This window comes from Rattus norvegicus, chromosome 1 (genome assembly GCF_036323735.1).
Source record: "Rattus norvegicus strain BN/NHsdMcwi chromosome 1, GRCr8, whole genome shotgun sequence".
Classification (NCBI taxonomy): domain Eukaryota; kingdom Metazoa; phylum Chordata; class Mammalia; order Rodentia; family Muridae; genus Rattus; species Rattus norvegicus.
In genome coordinates this window covers 182,747,568-182,774,328 of record NC_086019.1, presented here as the reverse complement: position 1 = coordinate 182,774,328, position 26,761 = coordinate 182,747,568, and the positions used below count along the sequence as shown (strand labels likewise).

At 50.7% G+C, this 26,761-nt stretch overlaps 2 protein-coding genes and 1 long non-coding RNA gene across 10 annotated transcripts in view; 1 reads left to right on the top strand and 2 right to left on the bottom strand.

Annotated features, from left to right (window-relative positions):
• LOC102550985 (uncharacterized) overlaps positions 1-12,415 on the bottom strand; it is a 148,258-nt gene extending 135,843 nt beyond the window's left edge. Inside the window, exons 1-2 of the long non-coding RNA XR_010063143.1 lie at positions 12,173-12,415; positions 5,514-10,859 (exon numbers count right to left, since the gene is read on the bottom strand). This is a non-coding gene — a long non-coding RNA (uncharacterized LOC102550985). The remainder of the gene's footprint in view (positions 1-5,513; positions 10,860-12,172) is intronic.
• Gprc5b (G protein-coupled receptor, class C, group 5, member B) lies at positions 1,618-26,082 on the top strand. Of its 3 annotated transcripts, none has more exons than XM_063286405.1 (4): positions 1,618-1,814; positions 12,957-13,987; positions 21,475-21,632; positions 22,898-26,082. In XM_063286405.1, the coding sequence occupies exons 1-4, from the start codon at positions 1,771-1,773 to the stop codon at positions 22,940-22,942; spliced, it is 1,278 nt and encodes a 425-aa protein (XP_063142475.1). In that variant the 5' UTR covers positions 1,618-1,770; the 3' UTR covers positions 22,943-26,082. The 3 variants fall into 3 exon arrangements, with proteins under 3 accessions (XP_063142475.1, NP_001385691.1, XP_038963557.1); NM_001398762.1 differs by lacking the exon at positions 1,618-1,814 and adding an exon at positions 2,053-2,196; XM_039107629.2 differs by lacking the exon at positions 1,618-1,814 and adding an exon at positions 12,566-12,703.
• The window catches only part of Iqck (IQ motif containing K), a 117,648-nt gene continuing 116,890 nt past the window's right edge, over positions 26,004-26,761 (bottom strand). For all 6 annotated transcript variants that reach the window (NM_001401714.1, XM_006230149.5, XM_063283526.1 and 3 more), the window contains one exon: positions 26,004-26,686. In NM_001401714.1, the coding sequence (NP_001388643.1) occupies positions 26,628-26,686 (59 nt within the window). In that variant the 3' untranslated portion in view covers positions 26,004-26,627. The remainder of the gene's footprint in view (positions 26,687-26,761) is intronic.

Genomic DNA, 26,761 nt, shown 5'->3' with positions numbered 1-26,761 from the left:
AATTATTCTTTTGCCCAACAAATACTTAGTGAGACATACCCCTCCTCGTGGGCAGGAGATGGACATGTCACATGGATCCCCTGCACCCCACACTCCAGAGAAGTCTAACTGGGCCTCTATTAACTGAGGATGACTTTCAGTTTCAGACCCTCCTGCCTCCATCAGCTGGGAGCCGAGATTAGAGCTGTACACCTCCACACATGGTTGATGAAGAGTCAGGAATCAAACCCATGGCTTCCTGCATGCTATGACAGGACTCCACCATCAAGATTCAGCTCCCAACCTCCAAAGCACTAAGTTTTTAGCATCAGATGCACTGTGCACTTATAGCCGCTAGAAACAACACTTAACTGCACAATGGTGGCAGTCCCCGGGAAAGCGCTCAAGGGCTGGATAGAGCAGATTGGATGGTACTGAGTTCCAGTGTGGCAGGAGACACCAACAGACAAAGTCTCACAGAGTGAGCATCACTGGGAGGCTCCCAGCCCTTATCATTTTTGAGGTGACAAGTTGAACCAGGGAAACTACTTGGTTTGCAGTTTCTTATTTCTTTGGTCAGCCAGAAGTAGGCTGAGCATGTGAGCACATAAGTTGGTCACTCACTAGATGGATGTCACCCTTGGGAGATCCTGGTACTGTTCTCTCCAAGCCTGCAGACCCAGCAGTCTCTTTAAGGACTTGAAGCTCCTCTGGGATGCTGTCTGACCCTGGAAATGACAGTAGTTGAACCACTGGGACATGGACCCAGAAGTTTCTCACCCAACACTGAATGGGACTTTTCACGGCCAGATGCCTGTGCGGAGAACTTTACAATGTGTTCCAGGTGTACCCCAGTGGTCACATTTTAAAATAGTCTGGGTTATACAGTTGAGGCCTGGAAGACTTAGGAAGGCAAAAGTTTAGAAGCTGTCGGCGTCAGTTCCTCAAAGCACCACCAGGGGGCAGTGCCCATCCACGTTCCAGGTCCGGAGTCTGACCAGTACCGGCTTGGGAAGACCTTGTCCTGCAAAACATTTAATGAATGCCTACTGTGTACCAAGCCCTGTTTCTGGTAAGGAGACATCTCGGCAAGCATAGGGTAAGGGCTGTGTCCTAGGAGCACGTCCCTTTTATGTGTCCTTAAAAAGAAAAAAATATTCAGAGACGCATGACCAAGCTGTATGTGGCCTGACCCGAAGAAAACCGACTTGAAGAAAGAGATAAAAGGACTTTGAGAGACTAAGAAAAGGCGAAGAACGATCTGAGACTACCAGCTTGCTACAGGGGATGCCGAAGCACAGTCTCCCTAACCTAATCTAGATAGTGCTGACCTCAGAGGTGATGGATGTCCTAGACCCCCCTCCTGCATATATGTCCGATGCCTGCTCTATGGTCACTGGCGGTATCTGTGCCCTGAGCGTAAGTGCAAAGCACAGCCAGAATCTGGTCTCTCTGGGTATCTGTGCCTAAGAGAGTGGCAGATGTGTGCGTATGTGAATGACGTGTGAGAGATGGTGGCGATCATATACACGGACCAATATGAGGAGGTCACCGTGGTGACGTTCACATTTGGGATGGCCAAGGATACCGGTGCTGGGTTCAGTGTGCTTAAAAAGGGCGGGCTGGAGCGGGGTGGAAGAGGATAGAGAATGTGCTCGGCGGGGACCTGCCTAAGGGCATCACAGCGAGGCTTTGGTGACTTTAGAACGCATGCAGTGAGACCTTGTCTGAGTCCAGGACCTACTGTTTGGGGAGTGCCACTCTAGGACCCCCACGGGAATATTGCGTCGTATGTGGCTGAGGATGTTTCTACAAACAGATCAATCTGAGCAACTGTGCGTCTGGACCCTTAACAGGGAGATTTCCTCGAATTTGGGACACCGGAGGTTTGGATGAGAAAGGCGTCTTAGCGCTCTGAACAACAGGCGCCTGGGGTTGCGGGCTAGCTGCGGCTCCGGTCCTAGGTTGAGCAGAGCTGCAGACCGGCCGGGGCGGGGCCTGATGGGGCGGAGCCTATCGGAGGGGCGGGGCCGTGGCTGCTGCAGCGCGGGCCGGGCCAGGGGGCGCCTCGCGCGGCCGCAGCTCGGAAGGGCGATGCAGTGAGGCGGGCTCGGCTGGCGGGCGTGCGCGCAGAGCGGGGGCCGCGGGCGCGTTGCAGAGATGTGACTTGGGCCCAGGGCCAGCAGAAGCGTCGGCGCTGCGGGGACGCGAGGGTCGGTGAGTACCAGCTAGCGCGGTCAAGGGGAGGGCGCCGCAGGGACCCCAGAAACTTTTCCCGCCGTGGATTTGAGAAGCTCCGGAGAGGATCCCGGCTCTTGCTTTTTCTGTTCTCCCTCCTCGGGGTACATCAGCAGGAGAAGCTATGGGGTTCAAGTGAGGGTTGACACAGTGCGGCGGGAAAAGAGCCGCAGAGGACCGACAGAGGGCAGGGGTTTGGGAACCTTTATCTGGTAGGGGATCCACGGTAGAAGCCAAGGCTCTGGGCATGGTCCCGGGTGACGACAGGCTACAGGCAGCAGGGAATAAAGGGGAATCCGGTCCTGTGCTAGTGACCCCTGTGAGGGGCATCGCAGGCAGGTTCCAGGGGCCTGGCGGTTAGTTGGGTGCTAGGGCAGCCAGGATGCTGGTCCTGAACTACGCAGACATGGCCTTTGGAGACGTGAAACCTCACCTGCCGCAGGGTCTGGGGGACCCAGCTTGCAGCCCGCAGTGGCTCCGCACTCTTGGAAAAAGGCGCGAGAGGGCAGGCACCACGGGGAGGAAATCTGAAGCTGGGGGACAAATAGTGGGCTGGAAATGCAGGGACCGCTGATTACCGTGAAGCGGAAGAATTTCTATCCCAGGCGAGGGCATTTGAGCCTCTGAGGAAAGCAGCCAGGCTAGGGGTAAGGACTACTCAGAGAATCGCCCCCTCCCCCTTCTAGCGGACTGAGGCTTGAAGCCCATAGGACCCCACACATTTCATGGGCCCAGAGGGAGAGATGAGCCCAGACAAGGATCCCGCACCCCTCCTTGGCTGGAGGTAGCTGTTTAAACAGCTTCGGATCGGCCCACCGACCTTGCCCCAGAGGACGCCCCCAGAACAGAGGGCTCATTCCCCTGTTCTTGCTCAGTCAGACCCACGCCTAGCCAGTTCTCCCCTTCTTCTGTTCGCCAAAGGGGCGGCTCTTTGGAAGAGGGACAAAGGCCCGGGGAGTGTGGCGGGCACCATCGTCCCCGCCTGGGGCCCCAGCACACGCGCCGCATCGGCCGCCCGACTGCGCCGGGGTGGGGGCACCTGAACAGCGTCCAGAAAGCTCCGGGGGTACCCACAAAGACGAGAATGCAGGAGAGGCCAAGCACACCCTCCACACACAGCACTTCAGAACGTTATTTCCTAAGTTTCTTCGGTGGGCACTCAGAGCTTTGGGAATAACCGCACTTGGAGTTAAACTGCATGCAAATGACATGTAAATAGAATGCAAATTTGCATCTGTTGGTTGGAAACCCTCCTCCAGGCTGGTTTTCTATCTGGGCTATGAACATTGTTTCCCTGATCCCTTCGCGTCTAAGTCTAAAAAGGGTAGGAAGAGGAGAAGAGGGGATGGGAAGGAGTTAAAAGTTTGGGGCCCAGGCAGCCAAGAAGAGGACTTTCTTTATAAAGATAGACTCTAATCTTTATTGGTTTGTTTGTTTGTTCGTTTGTTTGTTTTCAACACATGTGGTGTATACATAACCGACTGCTAAGGAAATATCTTGTATAAAATGAGTAGATCTAGATTTGGGGGGCAAGGAAGTGTGCAGAGAAGTAGATGAAGAAACTCTAATGGAGGAAATAAATACCACCTCATACTACACCTGCTGGGACAGGGCAGCCTGGAAAATAAAGTGACCAGGATTTATGAGTGGCGTTTTTTAGTGGACCCAGCAAGAAGGGGGCCTCCACTGAAAGGGGCGATTTGAGACAGGGGAGGGCATCCAGGCCGGAGAAGGTTGGAGATGAGAATAATTTGGAGGAACAGACACAAAGGTCATTGTAGCTGAGTGCATAGGTGGATTTAGGGGTAAGAGAGGGGGGATGGAAGGCACTGGACAGATCCTGGTCTTTGGAGCCATGGGAAGATATTTAGAATTTATTCTGTTAGGAGCCACTGAACCCTTGGAGGGTTCTCTAGTCCAACAGGGTGCGATTGTAAAAGCTTCATTGACCTCCACAAGGAGACAGATAGACGGCACCTCCCTTCTCTCTGCTTGCAGGGATGCTGTGTGGTTCAGGGAGTCTGGGCTGTGGATCCAGCCTGGAGCACTGCTTTAAGCCCCAGAGAGCCATGTGAGCTAATTGAAGGGGTGGCTTGGGTTTCTTAATATCCACCTCCTGCTTCTAGACAGTTCTGATCTACCCTAGGGAGCCCCCCACCTGGGGTACAAGACCTCTGTTTCAGCATTGAGCTTGCTGGGGATTCCCAGTTAGTCACGCTTTTGCCTCAGAACTGCACCAAGGATCCTAGACTGAGGTTCAGGCAGCCTAGGCTGCAATTTGCATTTAAATGGTTGCTTTTATTTACAGGCCCCAAGGCTGCTTTGCATATTCATGGCTTGAACAGCTGATGTTCCTGCTGCCCTAAGTTACTAAACTAAAAGGGTCTGTAGAGTTGAGAGCCCCAAAGAGGCCCGAGTCTAGTCAGCACAAGGCAGTGAAGATGATGACACTTTGTAACTTGGAAAAGATATCAGAGGCAGACAGAGACAGTTTGAGTCTGGGAAAGAATTTAATGTCAGGAAACCTTGTAACAGTTTAAACTAGCAAGCAGGAAACACACCCGGGTTCCAGGGGAGTAAGACTGGACGGAGTGTAATGCTGGGGTTCAAGAGAGACTGCCTTCCAGCCTCAACTTGGACTTCTGCCAGACATGGGGCCAGGACTGGGATGCAGTGGAAAGGCCCTGAGGTCGGAAGCTGGGAAAAGTGTGTCCTAACCTGGTCATTAGATTCTGTGAAGCCTCTGGCCAGGTGGCTTGTCCTCGTTGCCTTCATGGTCCCAACAGGGCAATGGGACTCTTGAGTGCCTTCTTAGCCAGCCAGCACCCCTACTTCCTCTGTGCAGAGGACTTTCCACACGGACCTCATGCTACTAGCACAGCCATCTTCACCTTACAGAGGAAGGGCCAAGGTTCAGAGAACTTAAGTAACACCAACGCCACACAGTTCTATTGGACTGCCATTCCGTTGAGATCTTGGAGTCTGAGGAGAGTAAACTGTGGCAGGTATTCAGACGGGACCTGAACCATGAAGTAAACTGGGGCTGGGAAAACTCTCTGTACCTCCCCCACCCCCACCCCCAACCCCTGTCCCCAACCCCTATTTGCTCGTTTGTCTTTTTTCCCCCACCACCTATACACTGGTTCAGATTCTGCCTGCCTGGCATAGCAGGAAGAATGGTCTCTTTGGAACCCTGCTGGTAGCCAAGGGTTGATCCTGGTCAGAAGGGTTTCAGGGCAATTTGGGACATTTTGTTTTTCCATCCCTATGGTAGAACCAGAGGGAGGGGATCCTACCTCCCAGGAGAAGGCCTGGTGTGTGGTCTCCAGCAGCTTTGGCTCTGAATACCTACTAGCCCTGGCTGGTTTCAGGGTCACTGGCCTGAGTTCAACCTTGACAGTGAGTCTCACACTGAGGACTCCTGTTCCCATCAGAAGGCTTGACGCCTTAAAGACCTGTTGGCTGTAGCATATGATAGGAGAAGCTGGAGCCCAGTGATAGATAAACAGATGGGAGAGCCCCTCACGATTCCATCTCCATGGCAACAGCCCCTCCTAGGAAATCCATAGCAGGAGAACTTACCCCTGCAGACAGTGGAATACTTACCAATCTTTTACATTTCTTTACATTAACTAGTGTCCTACACCCTATAGTGTGTGTGTGTGTGTGTGTGTGTGTGTGTGTGTGTGTGTGTGTGTGTGTGTACATGACTGTGCACTCATGTTTGCTTATGCCTGTGTGTGCATATGGGATGTATGTACATATGGAGGGCCAGAAGTTGACAACTTGACAGAAGTTGTAGGGTTTTTTGTCACTATTTATTGAAGCAGAGTCACTTACTAAATCCTGAACATGCCAATTCAGCTAGGCTAGCTAGACAGCTTGCCCTGGGTAATCCATCTCCACCTCCACCCCCTGCCACAGGCTGGCCAATACCAAAGCCCAACTTTTAAATGAGTGCTGGGGATCTGAACTCTGCTCTTCACTCTTGCTCTACACTTTATCCACTTGTCCATGCCACAGTCCCCACCTCCTGTTTGAACCTGGGCTCAAACTTGAGATCCTCCTGCCTTAGCTTCTCCAACACTAGGATTACAGGTGAATGCCCCCATCTCACTTCTGATAGTTACCTCCGTCCTCACCACAATCCCATGGGTGCTGTTCTTACCCTCACTTTGACGAGGAAGAAGCTGAAGCTAGGTTAGGTGAGCAACTCAGTGTTGGAGTGGGCTAGCAATGCTCTGGGCTGGGATTAGGACCCAGCACCTGCTGGACCGTGTGCACACTGAACCACTCCCCAGCCCCAGGATAGGATCTGAAATGGGAGGGGGATCTGACTCTGAAGTGCTTGGGTAGGGAGACTCGGGCTAAAAGAAGCAGTGCTTGTCCTGCTCACACAAATAAGGTCCTATAGTGTCCTCCATGGTCTCTTTGGAGCCAGCACTCAGAACGGTGGGGGAAACTGTTTCTCCATCTGCTGGGGGCTTCTGGCTCCTCTGTAGACAGTGTGTTGTGGGGGGGGGGAGATGGGGGATGAGTGTATGAGAGAGAGAAGAGTTTGGTGTATGTGGTATGAGGGGTGTGTGTGTGTGTTGTGTATGGTGTGGTGTGTGGAGGGTGGGTGTATGTGTTTCGCAGTATATTTAAGAGCATCCGAGTGAGTCACAGGTTTCTGAGCGCCTGGCTGGCAGCGGAGGTAATTAGTATGTGAGCCTTTGCTTGTGTATCCATTCCCATTTCTTCTTTACTCTGTTTGAGGAGCCGCTACCCTCACCCCCATGGTTTGCTGCCATGCATTCATCCGTCCCAGGCAGCCCTGCCTTGAGGCTGCCTTGGAACCTCTAATCTGGTATTGTTCACATCGTGCTCTTGGAGGTGGGAGGCAGCAGGTGTCTGATTGAAAGGAGGGGGTTACCTGACGAGGGGCATTTCAGGTAGAAGGGGTAGGGCCTGCTTGGGGCTCCTTCTCTTCATGGCCTCATTCAGACAGACAGAAGGACAGATGAACAGAAGTCTGCACCTGAGTGTGGCCTGCAGGCCTGAGGCAGTCTAAGAGTCTCTGAGTTAAGCCCCCCCCTCAGCCTCCTTCCCTCCTGTACATAAGGAAATGATGGCACCCGGTATGCACCCTTAGAAGCCCTGCGAGAGTTAGAGCCTGTAAGGTAAGGCCATTCTTTCAGCAGCTGAAGGCCAGAGCAAACGGATGAGGGCCCGAGCTGCTGGTGGGTGGAGAGGAACATGCCAAAAGGTGAATAAGGGGAAACTGAGCTGGAGGTAAAACTGCAAGCATCCCTGTGGCCATCCACATCTCTAACTCCAGTGCTGGGTGTTGGAGACACACAGAGGCTTACCGGGCAGTCTATAGAATGGACTCTCAAATCCAGGATCGGCGAGAGGCCCCATGTCTCAAAAAATGTGGCCCATCATAAAGGAAAACATCCAAAGTCAACCTCTAGTCTGAAGTGTCTGCTTGGATGAGGACAATAGTGCACAGACACACACACACACACACACACACACACACACACACACACACACACACACATTGTGATCCATACAACAAAGTCAGGGATCAAATGCCCTGGCATAATATGAAGTGGGGGCAGGGAGGACTCTTGCAGATCAGTTGCCAAGCAAAAGTCACCAGTGACTCTCCTACAAGTTCTGGTCTAGAGAAAGCCCAGCAACAATAAGACACTTGTTTGCCTCAGGCTCCACTCTTCTGTCAGCATGTGACCTTGGTCAAGCAGCTCCTCTCCCCATTCTGCACAGCATTATCTCGATGAAATGAGACAGCCTTAGCACTTGCCTCTAGGATTGTTCTGTAGATTATGTCAGCTTGTTTGATTTGTGAGCTAAAGTTTCTCAATGATAGTAGCTCAGGCTGGACTAGAAGTTACCATGTAGCCCAGGCTGGCTATGATCCTCTCTCTCCAACCTCCCAAATACCAGGATTACAGGCCTGTACCACCATATCTTATTCCCTTAGGCAGATTCTTAGATGTTAACTACATGTGTCTGGGAGCCCGGGAAGCAGTTACTGTAGTTATCAATGTGACAGAAATATATGACCCCCTAGAAACCCTATGTGAGCAAGTGGCTTTGGATTCAGTGTAACCCTCCCCATTCCATACATAGTTCTGTGGAATTGGGAGGTCACACCCTACAATCATCCTCAGAGACAAATAGTGACTACTTTTCGACAACTGAGCTCTCTCCTGTGGTGTCTAGCCATGCCTGGTTTCATCTATATGCCTAGATATGGGGCAAAAAGAGGCCATTACTCTGGGTTTTTGAGAACTTGTTGACAAGTGGCAGAAACCCAGATCAAATTGGTTTCATTCAAATGATGTAGTTCATTGGATGCTGGTAATTCCAGCTGCCTTTCAATGGGATAGAACTCAGATCAACCCCCTAGCCGTTGCCTCCCAGTCAACCTCACTCTCAAACAGGTCAAATCCTCCTGATAATTCACTGATCTATTTCAGGCCATGTACCTATTTGTGAACCAATCATTTCAGCCAGAGTAGGACAGTGTCCAGATTGGCCAAGCCTACCTGGATGCTGCATTACCTACAATTCTACTTCTCTCGTTGCTATAAGAATAGACTCCGACATCAGAACTTAAGAGGAGAAAGGGTTTATCTCGGGTCAAAGTTGGAGGGTATAATTGATCAGGACAGAGAAGTCAAAGCTGTAGGATCTTAAGGCAGCTGGTCACACTGAATACACAATCAGGAGGTAGGGAGGGATGAACGTTAGTGCTCAGCTCATGGTCTCCTTATGCAGTCTGGGACCTCAGCCCAGTGTATGGTGTGGCCTACTTTTAGTATGGGTATACCCAGCTCGGTTAGCCTAATCCAGATAATCAACTCCTCATGGTCATGTCCAAGAACTTGTCTCCTAGGTGAGTCCAGAGCCTATCAAGTTGATATAACCCATCACAGCTACATTTCTTGACACACAAAATAACTGATCAAAACAAAATGAAAGGGATATTTTGGTTCACGGTTGAGATTTCATCCTGGCGGGATGGCATGGCGGTGGCAGTGTATGGCATCGGTCGTTCACATGGCCATAGACCAGGACTCTGCTGCTGGATCTAAAAAGCCAGGCCATTAGCTATCAAAGGTGACCCATCAAGCCCCACCTGCTAAAGGCCCCTTGGTCTCTACACTAGCTCTACTTCTAAGGACTTCTGCCACTTGACTCAGACCAGACGCCCAGCTCCAGAGGGAAGTTGGGCTCTAGTTCCAGAAATCAGAGAACCAGATGCTGCTGCAAAACCCATATCCACCCTGGAAGGAGAAAAGGGCTTTACCTGTGGCCATGAAAACAGAGAGCACGAGAGGGTCCACTTCCTGTGTCAGAAAGGAAACGAAGACTCTGTGTGCAAGGACACTGCGTGGGTTCAGAGGTGTGGGTGCCGACTTGGCACTGCTCATTTCAGGTTGGGGTGCCCAGGTGAAGCAGGAAGCCAGTGAGAGGAGCTGAGGAAACTGAGTTGCAGTTTACAGCCAAGACCTTGGAGGAGGAGCTTCACCTGAAATTCCGGGTGGAGCTAAAAGAAAGCCAAGTTCTTGCAAAGAAAGGTGGCAAATTCCGGGCCTGACCAAGACCTGGTGGGCTTCCTAGCGTCTCTCACCAGTTTTGACTTAGATGGGTAAAACCAGCCTTCCTCAACCTCAGTCTGGTCATTGGTATTGGCCTGTGTCACTCTGTTGGGTGATGACTGCTATTGTCGTTGTAGGCCTAGTCTATTCAACAGATGCCCGTTGTCCCCTCTCCAGTTGTGACATCCGAAATTGCCTCTGGTTGAGATCCACCGGTCAAAGGGTGCACAGATGAGAGATCCAGATTCTGGAAGCCTCTTCCCAAACATCATTTCTTCATCCCCAAGGGAAGATGGAATTGGGTATAAAACTAGAGAGATTGCCTAGGGTGTGCGGCTGAGAACTCTTTTAATGGAGTTTACCGCAGATGACTCTTAAAAGGGAGACTCGCCATCACCAGGAGCCCCTCCACCTTGCTGTGGACCCATGGCAGCTTGTTCTGTCCCATCTAGTTCCTAAATTTTGGTTCCTAGTATCCCAGCCCTGACAAGTGACTGTTCAGAATGATGTCTCACCAAAGGACACTATGTAGCCATGTCCCTTGTGTGTGTGCACGTGCAACATATACACAGAACTTACAGGTATTGGTTCTTTTCTTTCTACTGTGAGTCCCAGGGATCTAACTTAGGTTGTCAGGCTTGGCAGCCAGTGCCTTTTCCCAGTAGCCAGCCTCTAGTACAAGTTTAGAAACATCAGGAGAAGTTTTTTACTGTGATGGGGTTTAAGGGATCAGTGCACAGGACACAGTTAAATAAATGACAGGGTGTCCCTGATGGAGACACCATGACACTATTATGACTACACTACGAGCCAACGGTCAATATCCAGGGTGCATCCCACCCCTATATTTGCCTGAGTGGGGTTCTTGTTTAAGGAGCTCCTCTTCCCATGTACCTTCTGGTTGTAGCATGCCTTTTCTCTGTGAGCATAGCAGACCACCCCACACCACCAGCCATCTTCTACACATCAATAATGTATGCGGTCGATGGCCTGGAGGTCGAGGCAGGATCCAGATGCACAAGGGAATCTCTGTAAAGGAGAGGAAAGAGGTCGATACTCCATTTACTTAACAAAAGCCCCAGGGATGCCTAGTGATGTGCTGTGAGGAGGGCAGCTGGTTCCTGACCTGCACATCGGTGGAGCCAAGACCCCCAAACTAGTTTAATATGACGATAATGAGCATGGGGCACAGCTGTGCAGGCTGTGGCTTCTTGAAGGTCTGAGCCCTTTCAGAAGCAAAGAACTGGTGTTGGTGGGATAAAGGACTGTCTGGATGCAAGTCTCTTGTCCGGTGGGGATTGCCTAAGTGCCTGCCTTGGGCCAGGTGCTGTGTACTAATACGGGTCTTTACCAGTAATCCTTTGTGGGGGGATTTTGTGCCCTTCACCCAGGGAATATTTGGCAGGGTACAGAAGTAGGGTTGTGGAAATGCATCCCACTATGCATAGGACACCCCAACCCCTCAAAAAAAAGGGGGGACAGTTTCAGCTGGCAGATGTGACAAGATTGGGAAAGCTGGGTGGTTAAAGATACTGTTTCTCCCTGGGGCAGCAGACAAAGACAAGAAGGGAGGAGAGGAGAAAGGGAAGGAGAAAAGAAACAAAGTAAGCAAAAAATGGCCAGACTTGATTAGAGCTCAGCTCACAAGACCCTGCCCACTGGCTAATGGGAGCTGCGGCGACCTTGGCACAAGTCTGAGCTAATGGTTCTGGTGTGGGGCTGAGGGGTGGGCAAATTTGCAGGGCCAGCTAGGCCTGGTGACACTAGCATCCACGTCCTGCTGCTCGAGAGGCTGAAGCAGGAAGGTCACAAGTGCAAGACCTGCCTGAGCTAAGGAGAGTTCAAGGCCAGCTGGAGTAAAGTAGTATAACTCTATCTCAAAATTAAAATTAAAATTAAAATAATAATTTAAAGGGGTCAGGGATACAGCATGCATGAAGTCCTAGGTTCAACTATAAATGTAGAAAAAATGGTAAGAATAGGGGTGTGTCTAGCAGGGAGGAGGAGACGGGGTCAGGGCTGTCACTAAGCCTCTAGAGCACATGAGAATATATGGCAACTTAAACTCCCAGGCTTCCCAAGGAAAGGACAACAGGTTAATTGGAGAGAATGGAGCCTCAACTGATGTTTGGAAGAGGAAGAGGGGCTGTCTGTGGGCAGACAGAGATGGAAAAGCTCCTTCTGGATGTACAGGTAGACCCACAGGAAATGCTCCGGGATTCCCTTGGATACCAACAGCCTTGATGCCAGATCCAGCTGAAGCTCCAGGCCCTTCTTGGAAAGGCAGGCAGTATATTCACACACAGCCTATGCCAGCACCCCATGGGCTTCAGATCACTTACCGTACCCAATACGATGTCCATCCTCATTATGCACTGCCTAGGTATCAGCCACAAAAATGCTGCACACGTTCAGAACAGACGGAATCTTTTCCTCCAATGTTCCTCATGCAAGCTTGGTTGAATCCATGGGTGCCGCAGACGTAGGACTCAGGACCACTGAATGTACCATGTGTTAGTGCTGGGAGGTTTCTCGGCTCTTGCTGAGAGGGGTGGCTCTTGAGTGTGGTTGTGTGACCTGGGGCCAGTGTCCCACCCTGAAGACCCTGTTTTGTCACCTGAAAAATGAAGGTCACAATAGGACCTGCTGCCTCACAGGGCATTATGAGGACTGCTGAGCCCAGTTTTTTGGCCTAGAGTGGTCAGTAAATACTTCCCAATTAGCTTTTGATGATTAAAGGAGGAGAGAAAGGTGGGGAACTGCCCCAGCTGAGTACCTGTCTGGTGGCTGTCTCTTTAAAATTTCCTTCCTTCATTCCCTTACTTTGGAAGATGCCAGATGTACAGACTACAAAGCGGTAGAGAGAGAAGAAGGTGAGTCTCTCTCCCATAGGTCCTCCAGCCACTGCTGATGGTGGGCGGTTCATGGTTCCTAATCTGAGCTAGGGTTCAAGTGGGTGGTAGGATGTCTGGGCAAGGGTCCACAGTGCCTGGAGAAAGTTGATACAGTTATCTCAAGTGCCGGAAGTAGCCATGAGGGCTGGAAGGTTTGAAAAGAGGCAAGTCCTCAGGAAAGTGGGGCCTTCTAATGGATTGAGCTTTCTCCCTGATTGTCCCCATTTTCTAGAGTGTTCCTGGTGTCAGAGAGAAAGATGAGAACCCACCAAGTGCTTCCCTTGCCCCTGCTCCTGGTGATTGCCTCTGTGGCTTCGGAGAACGCCAGCACGTCCCGGGGCTGTGGGCTGGACCTTCTTCCTCAGTACGTGTCCCTGTGCGACCTGGACGCCATTTGGGGAATCGTGGTGGAGGCAGTGGCCGGGGCAGGGGCCCTGATCACACTGCTTCTGATGCTTATTCTCCTGGTGAGACTGCCCTTCATCAAGGACAAGGAAAGGAGGCGGCCTGTGTGCCTCCACTTCCTCTTCCTGCTGGGGACCCTGGGCCTCTTTGGCCTGACGTTTGCTTTCATCATCCGGATGGACGAGACAATCTGCTCCATCCGACGCTTCCTCTGGGGTGTCCTCTTCGCACTCTGCTTTTCCTGCCTGCTGAGCCAGGCGTGGCGGGTACGGAGGCTGGTGCGCCAGGGCACGAGCCCGGCCAGCTGGCAGCTGGTGAGCCTGGCACTGTGCCTGATGCTGGTGCAGGTCATCATCGCCACTGAGTGGCTGGTGCTGACTGTGCTACGTGACACGAAGCCGGCCTGCGCCTACGAGCCCATGGATTTTGTGATGGCGCTCATCTACGACATGGTGCTGCTGGCTATCACCCTAGCGCAGTCCCTCTTCACACTGTGTGGCAAGTTCAAGCGGTGGAAGGTGAACGGAGCCTTCATCCTCATCACTACCTTCCTCTCTGTGCTCATCTGGGTGATCTGGATGACCATGTACCTCTTCGGCAACTCGTTAATTAAGCGGGCAGATGCCTGGAGCGACCCTACCTTGGCCATCACGCTGGTAGCCAGCGGATGGGTCTTCGTCATCTTCCACGCCATTCCAGAGATCCACTACACCCTTCTCCCACCCCTGCAGGAGAACCCACCCAACTACTTCGATACTTCACAGCCCCGGATGCGGGAGACGGCCTTTGAGGAGGAAATGCACCTGCCTCGGGCCTACATGGAAAACAAGGCCTTCTCCATGGATGAACATAACGCAGGTAAAGCAGCCATGGTCTGGTCTTGGGCAGTCCCTGAAAAGCAGGGGCAGAGGCTCCCAGGCCCAGCCACCATCATGAATGGCCCCCAGGCTAACACTGGCTCCGAGACATTCTTATGTATTTTTTCTTCATGCTAACTGCCAACTGATTTGTTATAAAAATCCAAAAGGTGGGGATGGGGAGGTGGCTGAGTTGGTAAAATGTTGTCAGTGTCAAAGTACAAGCAAGAAGATTGAGTTCACTCTCTAGGACCCAGAGAAAAGTCAGGTGTGGTGGCCCACGCTTATCCCAGGATTGAGGAAGGAGAGGCAAACACAAGGGCTTTCTGGCCACCCAGTCCAGCCTAATCTGTGAGCCCCAGACCCAAGGATCTCAAAAAATGAGGGATGGTTTCTAAGAAACAATACCTGAAGTAGACCTCTTGCCTGTACACACACACACACACACACACACACACACACACACACACGCAATTTACCACAGCAACAAACATCCAGGTTGGTGGACTTTTAAAAGTTGTGGGAAGCTGTGTGGTAAGAGTATTTACCCAGCATGCACAAGGCCCTAGCAATACACCCACACCGTACCCAGTGGGTCTAATGATGCTGAGTCAGCCTGCCTGTGTGGCTGCAGTTTTCTGGATCTCGCTTGAAGGCCAGGCCTCTTGCCTCCCTCATGCTGTGGCTGGGAACACACTTTCTGCTTGCCACACTCTACCTGTCCCTGCTGATCCCCCAACATTAGGTCCTTAGCTCCCTGCAGGTATTTGAGTTTGCAGCCTACCTTGTGTGTAGATGTTTGCAGGCCACCATGCAAACAATGTTCCTTCCCTCCACCACCTCAGTCTTCGGCATGGTTCAGATTGGGTCCCTGTATCCAGGTTTGAACCCCGCCTCTCCCACCTCATGCTGAGTGACTTTGGAGGAGATTGCATCATCTCTCAAAGCCTCATTTTTTTTTCTCATTTGTAAACTAAAAATAATGAGAGTGCATGCTATGTAAAGACGTGTTACAGGAAGCAAGGCAACACGAACCTGGTGGCACTGAGCATGGAGCTTGTGGGTCTCGGCTGGGGTCTCTTAGAAGTGGGGTGTGAGACACTCAGGGCTAGGGTTTACTTGTCGTGGTCCCTGCAAGGAGAGCGCAGAGGTGAGTTGTCAAACAGTTACATTTATAAGCTGGTCTCTGCTACAGCCAGGCCCAGTCCTGCAGAGACCCTATGTGGGCATATATAGAATAGAATCCCAAATTGGCTCACCGTGACCGGAAGCTTTGAGTCTGTCCACTCTTACCCTCCCTCTTCCATCACCAACTTCTCTCTAACTTGGGTCGATGTTCACAAATTCTTCTGGGATCAGAGGAAGAAAGCCAATTTGGCAGCAGTTGGGGTGACATCTGGGTGGCCAAGACTACCTGTTTCTGCTCAGGGGTGAGGTCACAGTAGGATGGAGGGGGTGGTCACTGGCACCTCTAAGGCCCTACTGTTGATGCTGGACAGGTGCCCCTTAGGATATTGTTTAAAGGAAGCTGCCTGGGTCCCACGCCCGAGCTTAAACAAATGACCTTTCTCAATTCCCCAAAGACGCCTCAGGGGTCCGACAGGAATACTGAACCCCAGTTGTGGATGGCCACTGACCACTTGGCATAGTCACATGTTGAGCACTAACTGTGCTAGCACCATTCTGCCTTCAGCCTGCACTAGTTTATCAGTCCCAACGTTACTCTGTGAAGTTAGCCCCTCATACCCCCTTCTTCAAGAACGGACCGGTGTAAGCTAAGGCTCACAAGAGTGGCTTTTCCTGAGGACATACAGCTGGAACAGAGCCCGTGGCAGACAGAAAGTTATCGGCATTTCTCTTTAGCAACATCCATCCATCCAGCTGCCAGGCATAAGTGTGAGCTGTGTCCAGGAGCTAGTCCCTTTATACGGTTTTGCAGGGTTGAATGTGGAAGCCCAGGGCACAGCCTGCTCCTCCCCTGTAAGCAGGGAAATGTGTTGAGCCCTCACTTTCTGTAGAGCCACCCATATCCCTGCCATACCTAGATGTTGTCAGCTTCCTCAGCACCCTGACCCCTAGCCAGGAGGGATGCCAGAAGCCCGCCTCTGGACAGAAGGGAAAGTCCCAGCGTGGCTACAATCCAAGTTGCTCTCTTCTTACATAAAGTTCCAGGCCAGATGCCTGTGTCTGTGGAGATGTTGGTAAGGACTCAATGCCAGCCCAGCTGGGGACAGGGACAGGAGAAGGCACAGTCAAGTTAGAGGTCACCGTTGGGAGCCTAACGGCCTCCTCAGGAGCTGTGGTAACAGACGAAGGGCCTGGCTGGTCTTGGGGTCCTGATAGAGCCATGTCTCCTTGCCAGCTCCTCCTAGAGGGGCCTGTCTGAGGCCCTGGACTCCCCATGAACCTTGGAAGTGGAGGAAACAAAAGTATACTGGTGTACATGTGTGTCTCCTGGGGAATTGGTCCATCACACCGTCTGATTCTAACAGTGCCTGTAACACACACACACGAAGAGGTTTAAGAACCAGTGGTTGAATGGAATGATTTGATGTCCTTGCAGTAGAACTGGAAGGTCAGAAACACCTGTGCAGTCGTGTTTTAAAAGTAAGAATAGCGGTTTGTGAGAGCACGTGCCTGTAGTCAGAGAGAAGAGGCAGAGGAGTGTGGGTTCAAAGCTAGTCTGGGACACCCAACAAGACACACAACCCCCAACAGTGGCTACAAATAACAACAGCAAGGAAGTATGCCAAGTGGCATTCGGAGCACTCATTGGCTACTCTCTCCTAAGTCCTACAATAGCTCTTGAGATCTGTTTGGAAACAGATGTGAAGAGGCCAAGTGCTACCCAGTCTCCAAAACAAAAATGAAACAGAGCTAAGGCAGAACGGTCCTTCTTCCCTAAAAACACCAGTATCTTCCCTGCCCCACTGAGGACCCTGATTAAGTCTGAGTCTGAGATCTGTATAATTTATAAGCTCTCCAAGGTGTCTCTGGGTGGAAACTTTGGGTCCAGGCGCTGGCCTGCCCTGTGCTTAAATCAGCAATGGAGGCCTCTCCTGGGTCAGGGCATGAAGAGCTGTGCAACCGTGGATGCTGAGGAATTTTCCATCAGGCACCAGCATTTATTTTTTCTGGTCCTCCTCTGCCTGCTTAGCTTGCCTCAGGCTTCCCGTGATAAACTGTGCCGCAGTGAGCGCTCTTATCCATTCATCTTTCTACTTTGTGGTCCGCTAGCTCCTTGCAAAAGATGTCCTAGATATGAGTTAAGTAATCTGCATTTTAAATCTTGATGTGCCAGGCTAGGTAGCGCCCCAGAAAGGTAGGCTGAGTGCCCACTGTGTGGTTGCACTGCAAGTCCCTACCTAAATCTTCAGCAACCTTGGGTATGGTCAGACTCTTTTTAAAGACAAGATGTTCTTGCTTGCTTGCTTGTAGTGCTGAGGATGGAACCTGGAGCCTAGTGCATGCTGGGTCACTGAGCTACATCCCTTGCAACCTTTACCATCAGCACTTTTTCCTCTGCCTCTCTCTGTCTCTCTCCTCTCTCTCTCTCTCTCTCTCTCTCTCTCTCTCTCTCTCTCTCTCTCTCTCTCTCTCTGGAATCTTTCAGTCTATCAAAAATATATATCCACCCAAATCACTTGAGACCAGGCAGGGCAGCCTCCAGACAAAGCTAACACAGAGAACATTCTGACTGGGCTGGCCTTTCTTCTAGAAACCCTTGCTTCACCGGCCAAAGGCCATCTGGGCACGCTCCTTTGCCACAGTAGGACCAGCTGTTAGCACCTTTCACGCTCCCTCAGCCGGTTTGTATTTTAGGAAACCGGCCCCATGAGGAACCTTATCCTTAGAGTGGCTAGTGCCCACGAGCCACCGTGATCATGTCCTTCCTGCACAGGGAACTTCCGGCCAGCTTCTGGAGCTCTCTTCCCTTGCCAGAGGTCCCCTAGGGTGTCATGAGATGGAGGGTGTGTTCTCCAGACTGTACTGTGGCTCTATGAAGCTGCAATGGCCTCACCCCTACTATTTCTTGCAGTCATTGAGACCCCCACGTATACACACTTAGGCATACTGTGCTCCCTAGTATCAAAAGGGCATGAGATAAGTGCTAAGAGATTCAAATGCACCCAGGATGTCACACCTCAGATCACAGCTTACTGTGCTAACAAAGCATAGGAAGCATGCGCCTTTGGAAGGAACACATGTTCCCTCTTTTGTTATGGATTCTGGGCTCTAAGATCTCATTAGGGCCAAAGGCTACTTAGCCATTTTTTGTTTACCGCTGAAGACCCTGAGTGAAGCCTGGGGGAAGCCTGGCTAACCTGGCCTCACTTGCAGGACCTACCCCAGAGAAAGTTGGCATTTGACCAAGGAGTGTATGCCTCCAGTACTCACTTAGGAATAACATGTCCTCCTTTCACCTCTGCTGGGGTTTGGGTAGAGTCAGTTCTGTTATTAGGCAAAGGCCTCTGAAATTGGTTACTAGCAATTTAAAAAAGAACTTGAATGCTAAATCATTCCAACAGATAAATGAAAATTCCAAACGCCCTAGGTATCAGGCTTCAGGAAGGGCTAGATTCAAGAGACTCAAGGGATGAGCAGACTTGATTCTCCTCATCTCTTGGTGGAGGCGTTATGGACCCCACCTGCACAGAATCACAGTGGGGAAAAATTCTTTCCAGAAGGCTTGAGAAAAATCTCACTCTGATTGGCTCTGAATGTCATCCCTGAACTAATGTGTTCTCAAAGATGGAAAGCTCTAATTGGCCAGCCTGTCACAAGCTGGACCCTAGGCCTATGTGAGGAGCCTAGAGTGCCAAAGCTATGCTCAGAGAACCACAGATAACCTGCAACAGAGGGACCCTAGGACTGTGGGTAGCAAGAGAGCTTCGGTTTCTGGGAAGAGGGTGTGTTTGGAAGCAGAGTCCCAGACCTGGGCTGAGCTCTCCATTGCAAGAGAAGCTGATGACCCTAGCGAAAGTCCGTGTTTACCTGTCCTTGCTTCCTGTGCTGCTTCCCAGGCAGGGGCATGCCCTCACTTAGCATAAGCAACTGCTCAGGCCTTGGAGATAACCAAAGCAAGAAGGGTTTCCTGAATCTGACCTGCAGTTTCTTTGGTCCAGTCTATGATGAGTCCTAATGTCATTTAACACAACTTGCTTGACATGCCCAACTGTAATAGTTAACAGCAGAGCGTCTGGAACTGGTGTGGTGGTTAGGAGCAGCCTGTCTCTGCCAGGCTTCCAGTGTGGACTCTGTTAGTTGTGTGACCTTGGCCATAGTACTTAACCTTTATCTCTCATTAAAAGGGGAGGGGGAGCATCTGTTATGCTGGGAAAACTAACCCTCTCTAGGTCAATTCACTCAGAACCTAGCTCTCAGGTCATTCTGATTCTTCCTCCTAGTAGGCTGCACAGCTCCCAAGCTGTCTCCCTGTATTCCCTCAGGGATGACTTTATAAGTAAAGCCTTTCTTTAGCCAAGCAACATTAGTATTTCCTCCAGTGAAACTGCAGATGTCTTCTTACAGTTAAGATCTCCATTTGCTTCGTGAGATGCTGAGGGTGGAGCCTAAGGCCTCAGGGATGAAAGGGAAGTACTCTGCCACAAAGCCAGAGACCACATTTTAATTTGAATGCATCATTTGGTGGGTTTTGACAAGAGCAGTGTGGCCTGTATCCACCTTGAAGTAAAATCACACAGAACGGTTTCATCATCCTGAAATGCTCCCCCTGCCCATGCAGCACCGGACCACCACTAGCAGCCTTCGATTTCCAGATTCTAGCTTGGTATGATGTGAGAAGCCCTCACAGGCTGGCTCCTGTCACTCAGAAGCACGTACTTGAATTTTCTGTGTCTTTTCAAGTTGGTTTTTCTTTATCGAAAAAGAAACTTAGTTTCTTGAAGTACAGAAACCGAGGGCTGGGGAGATGGTTCAGTGGGTAAAGTGCTTGCTACACAAGCATGAGGATTTGAGTTTTATCCCAGAACCAGTGTGTGATGCTCACTTGTAATTCTGGAGCTGGGGAGGTGGAGACTGGTGTGTCCAGCCAGCCTAGGCAGTTAAGACACTGTCTAAAACCAAGGTAGGGGCTGGAGAGGTGTTAAGAGAGTTGATGTTCTTCTGAGGATCTGAGTTCAGTTCCCAATATCTACATCGGGTAGCTCAGCAGCTCCAACACCCTCTTTGGCTTCTGCATCTGTACACACACACACACACACACACACACACACACACACACACACAACTACGACACAGACAGACAGACACATATACACAGAGAGACAGACATAGACACATATACACACACACACCACCACGACACAGACAGACAGACACATATACACAGAGAGACAGACATACAGACAGACACATATACACACAGATATACATGCAAACACACACACAGAGACAGACAGACACATACACACACACACACCACCACGACACAGACAGACACATATACACAGAGAGACAGACATACAGACAGACACATATACACAGATATACATGCAAACACACACACAGAGACAGACAGACACATACACACACACACACACCACCACGACACAGACAGACACATATACACAGAGAGACAGACATACAGACAGACACATATACACACAGATATACATGCAAACACACACACAGAGACAGACAGACACATACACACACAGATATACATGCAAACACACACAGAGACACAGACACATATATACACGCGCACGCACACACACACACACACACACACACACACACACACACACACACACGACACAGAGTATAAATAGCTTGATGTGGACTCCAACATTTGGCAGGTGGCAACAGGAGGACCGGGAGTCTAAGGCCAGTCTGGGCTACCGTAGATGCTGTCTTTAAAATGGGAAGTGAGTCAGGAGCATCTGCGCCTACCTGCAGAGGCAGAGTTCACCCATCTTGCCATCATCGCTTTGGATCTTTTGTTACTATTTGGGAATAACCCAAACAAGAGTGAGTTTCCAATGCTGACAGTCACTGTCCTGTGCATGTATTCCGCAGTCCCCAGCTCTGCAGCACCCAGAAGTAGGGATGGCCTTTGACTGATACAGTGAACACATGTGCTGTACACATGAGCTGTTCTACAATGAGGTAAAGGACCCATCACAGACCTGACTCTCACCCAGCCTGGCTGTAGTTGTTTGGGGAGAGCAGGACTTCAGAAAGTTCCCAACCCTTCTGAAGCTCATCAGTCTCCTGGAGGGCTGAGAACAAAGCCCCTTTGTGACTTTTGTTTTGAATCAGGCTTGTGACAAAGGGGAGGAGCCACTGTGGTGGGTGGATAGAGGTACCCAGAGGGGAGGAGCTGGTTACTTTGGAAAAACAAAATTCTCTCCCTCCCTGCTTTTCTCCCTCCCTTCCTCCCTCCCTCCCCCTTATTCCTCTGTCCGCCCCCCCTTCTCTCTCCCACACTCTCTGGTGTTGTCACCCTGGGAACTCCTTCCTCAGCTCTTCGATCAGCAGTAGGCTTTTCCAATGGAAGCTTGGAGCAAAGATCCAGCAGCCTGGGGAAGAAGCCCAGCAGCTTGGGAAACCGGCCCAGTGCGCCCTTCAGAAGCAATGTGTACCAGCCGACAGAGATGGCCGTCGTGCTCAATGGTGGGACTGTAAGTATCAAAATCTGATGTCTGGGCAGGAGGCCTAAGACCGTCCAAAGTGGGGCAGCTTCAGCTGGGGACACCTGGAGGCTGCTTCTCTGGGCTGCTCTCTGCAGCTCTATGCATGCACGCCTTCCATTTTTGTCTGTCCCCCCCTCTTCACATAAGGAAAACCCACCCATACCCAGAAAGCCATCTATAGATGCCTACCTACTACTTGGGGCTCTTCACCTGATGAGTTTTCTTCCTTGAGCACAGCACCCCAACCCTCTTTCCCAGGGAGGTGACTCTAAGGAAAAGCTTTCTGTAAGGATGTTCTCAGCCTTCCTGACATGCATCCTAGCTCAAGCCCCCTGGTCCCTACTCCATCCAGTAACACACACACACCCCCAGCTGGGTACCAATCCCCTAAGAGATAGCCTAAGAAATCGAAGTTGAGTCCCTCAAACACCAAAGCAGCTGTACTTATCTGTCGCCAAACAGGCCTGCAGCAGCAAGTGTTACCCTTTTGCTTTTTGCCTCTGTTGGAATGACTTTGTTTCATTCTGACAAAATCCAAAGAGGCTCTCATTCCTACATCTTCCTCCCAGACATAGCTCTGTGCTTCTCAGAAACAATGCATGAGCCAGTTCACATGTGCACATTTGATTTCCATTCTTTATTTTCTGTCAATTCCATAACTCAACCTGAGCTTTTTTTCTCGTTTTCTTTTTTAATAGACCATCAGGGACAGTCTTTGATCCCTGGAGGAAAGGAAGGGGAATTTGGTTTTTCTGCCCTGAGAAGGCTCTCCTAGGCTCTGATTCACTTTGCTTTGAACAAGCTATAAGACAAAAAGAAACACAGATTTGTGTTCTTAAATCTTCCTACCACCTCCTGGGCTGTTTCTTTGTCCTGGGGCCAAGAAAAGCCTGACTTTACTTGTGACCACTGGTTCCCAGAGGGGCCAGCACATGTGCCGTAATAAACACAGCCTGTCCATCATTCCTAAGTCCTCCTGGTTCCTTCAAGGCCAGCGCAGGGAATCGGATGCTCTCGGGACTCAGGGTGAAGCTCAGTGTTAGGACAGCGTGCCTAGCTTGCCCAAGGAGTCTTCATCGCTTCAAAGGGCTGAGTTTCTGAGTGAGGTGGATGTCCCTTCAGGTGGGTCACATGAACCTCCAGTACATCTCTGGGAGGACACAGCCCCCACAGGCAGTAGTAGGGAAGATTGATGCATCAGTTCCTAACATTGACTTTGCAGAGCTCTCAGGCCTGTCCTTATGTTATTCCAGATCCCAACTGCTCCGCCATCTCACGCGGGAAGACACCACTGGTGAAAGGCCTTAAGTTCCAGAGAATAAGAATCTCTCTTACCGATTTTATTCCCTGGCTGTGTCTTTCTTGAGGGTGAAATCAATAACCATGGCAGAGACAGGCCACCTGGAAGCCAGGAAATCTGAGAATTCCCACCAAGGGGATTTCGTGTAAATGTGACATATGGATGAACTGGAAAGCTAACAGTGACCGCCCTCCCCTCCCCTGCCACACACGCAAACACGGAATCATCCTGCAAACTAAATCAGAGCTAACTGCCAATAGTCTTAGACTCACTCAGAAGCGTGGCTGGGAAACTGAGTCATCCAGCAGGGGCAGGACAGAAAAGAAGTCATAGCTGGTGTGCCAGACTGTGTTGGCTTATTACACGAGGGGTTGGAGCCGGCCTGCCACCCCTACCCTCCTCACCAAATGCGGGTCCCCAGGGAGATCTTTTGGAGATAACTGTGACCTTGAGGTTAACTCATGGATCAGTCTCCCTGGCCTTTGCTTGCCTGGTGGGTGGCCCACGCAGTTCAGGAGACTTTAAGAGGTTGTGGCTATGATTCTAAAGGCCCAACAGGGAGCTGTGTAGCTAATAGGAGTGAAAGAACCATAGAACGTGCCAAAGAGGAGAAGGTACTCGGACCTTGAAGTGACCATCACATGTAGACAGAGGTGACCAACCGTTGTTCCTTCTGTGGGCCTCTTGCTCTACCAAGCACCCCACCCACCCCAACCTCCCCTACAGAGTGACAGAAGTATCCCTCCTCCTTCTTCCCCTCTCCCTTTCCCTCCTCTTGCAGGTGCTCCTCCATGCCTCCCCCCACCCCCACCCCCATCCTGAGTTCATTCCCATGCTCATTTCAGAAGCTCAAACAGGGCCACCAGCTTGAAGCTTCAGGGGAGGCAGGCTGAAAGGCAGGCAGCAGAGCAACCTTTTCGTAATGATGTCCTATGGCTGGGCTCCCCAGGGGTGACCTCTAGGATGGAGAGAGGACATATGGTTGCCTAGCTGCTGGTGACTTCTGGGGTATTTTCCCTTCGCGTGGGTAGAAGTCCAGGATATAATGAGCTCCGTGGAGGTTTCCTTCTGCTTTTGGAGGGTATGGAGAATGTTTTATTTTTGGTTTCCGATGGTTCTATGAAAGTGGCCCCCTTCCCAGTTGTCATTTGTCATGGCTTCCATCTGTCCTGAGCAAGTCATTCCTTTGTCGCTAGGCATCTCCAGCATCCCTGCCATTAAAGCCCTGTGTTCTCTGCACTGTTTGGCCAGCATAGTCTCTAGCAACCTTTCCCTGCTAAGGGTTTGAACCTGACCATATGGACTGTGTAAACAAGGGTTGCAGCCTCTGCACACACTCTAATCGCTATGTTGCTTTCTCTATAAAAAACTACCCATAAGCCTTTAACCTTTAATGAAAGCAAATTTTTAAAAGGTTAGTGTTTGGGGGTGGGGGTGGGGACTGACCTCCTTTTAAGCCAGTACATCTGAGCTAAGTGTTTTAATAAATCTGATTTTTCTCAAGGCCCCAGTCTCTGCTGTGTCCCCTCCCTGCCCTAGCCTATCCTTGCAGATCCTTAGGGAGGTGAGGCAAATCTGGCCAGCGCTTGGCTCCCCTGCAAGTTTTCCTTACAGCTAGTGCATCACCGTGCATGGGAACCAGAAAGCATGGCACCCAAAGGCCCCCCTTCCCAACCTCCTGAGATGCCTCACCCCCATCCAGAGCATGTGCTTGCTTCCAGAGAATTTGAATCAGTCCTTTGTCCTTAAGGACCATCAAGTGGTGGGCTAAGAACTTAAAGGCCTGAGGAGGTGGGGAAGGAAAGAAAGCTAGAGCTGCGTGGGGCTGGGGCTGTTGCATGCACTACCCAGCCTTCTGCAAAGAAATCTCCAAGCACCTCGGGCCAGTCCGGTGACAAACGTCAGCGCTCCGCGTTCTTGTGCCAGGAAGTGGCTGTCCACCCCCGCTCTCTGGAGTCCTTTGGAGCTTTCTGATGTCACCAGTAACTCGGTCTGCAAAATCCCCCCTTGCAGAAGGGAGAAGCTGACATGATTGATGGTTTTCTCTCTAAGCTCTTTGTTGTCCACGTATGAGGTGAGCACCGCACCGTACAAATGGCTGTGCAGAGAGCAGCATCTCTGCACTGTAAAACAGAACCACGTTGAGCCACAAGAAACCTCCTTGCTTAGTGAGGCATTTCAGTTTTGCTTTTTGTTCTTTCCGATCCTGATAGGTTATTGCGCTTCTGGGCTTTGTTTTATCTCGGCTTTAAGATTCGGGGTGGGTTGAATGTTTTTACATGGAGGGCGGAAGTGGGAGCAAAGGAATTAGGTCAACGTCTACTATTATTTTGAGTTCAAATTCACCTGAAGAGGACCGAGGACCACGAGGCAACTCCACCCAGAGACTGTGGCAGCCAGCTTCTGACAGAGCAAGGCTGAAATGCAGAATCCCATGGCACCTGTTTAAGTGTTGATAGACCCAAGACTTGGTTGGGGAAAATGGTCTAGAAAGTCATCTGTGAATAACCCCAAACTGCAAGCACAACTTGGCATGCCCGGGTACTAATACCATATTGGGACTATAACCACCGCTCTGTCCCCTCCTGAGTGAAGACTCCATAGAGGTCTGGAGTCAGTTGCCAAGGTAGCAGGACAATGGCAGAGGGGAGGGGCTCCAATGTGTCAGCTGTTTCTAAAGTTAAGATCTGGTTGTTGTCTGCCCCACCCCCACACAGAGGAGGTCAAGGCCAGGGAACAAGTGCAGGGTGGGGGAAGAGTTGTCTTTTGAATTTGCCAAATGGCAAAGTAGAAGGGGGCACTGGCATTTACACATCCAAGGATGTAGCAACTGTGAGCTGATGAGAGCCCTTGGCAGGTGCTTTATTCATTAAGAGCTATGGCTCGTTTTTGATAGATAATATATATTTATTAAATGTATTAATGTGTATTTTATAATGTACCCTCACTCTTCCCCTCATCCTGGCTGACTTGCATACTTATAAACAAAAACTGTTTAAGAAATTTCCAGACAATCAGTATGTACAGGGCTGTATATAAAATATCACAGACTTTAAAGGTTGTTAAGCATGGGCAGATAGGTTTTATTTTCAAAATGCTGTTCTTAACAAGAAAATAAAGGCTTTACTATTTACCTAAGACGCGTGGTAGCTTGTCAGTCAGACCTACAGAGGAGGCTGTCAGCCATGTCTGGGCCTTTTGAATGGGAGAATCCTGGTGAGCCGCAGCCACAGAACCAATGGGGACCATTAAGCTAACAGGGCGCTGCTGTTATACTCTGGGGCTGTAACACTGGAAATCCTTCCTGACAACGGCCTCTGGAAACAGCTCAGTAGGGCTACAGCCTTGCCCCATCTGTTATCCCAACACCCCCAAACCACCCCCAAACCAAGACAACTAAGAGGGCTCTGAGGTAAGTTAAAATACAGATCCTGGCAAAAGTGGGAAAACGGGTGTCAGAGGTCACGGTCACTAGGCATGTCAACAACTGCGGGGAAGATGGCCACGTGAAAGCGTAGCATTCCGGGCAAGGCAGGAAACTAAACTTCAGCTTGTCTGTAACAAATCCTACCTCGTGTGCAAAGGGTCGTGTATCCACCACACTAAGGCTTGCTAAAAGACGCCGTCACAGGGAAAGTGCAGTTTGGATGCACCGTCCTTCCACACGGAGTGGCTGACACCGGCTAAGGATTTGGTACTGAGGCAGCAGGCTCTTCTTCCTCATCCTCCATTTTACATTTCACTGCAGAGAGAAGAGAGGAGGGTCACTTCACACACAGAGACAGAGACGTGCCAGTTGGGAACTGGTGTCTGGACA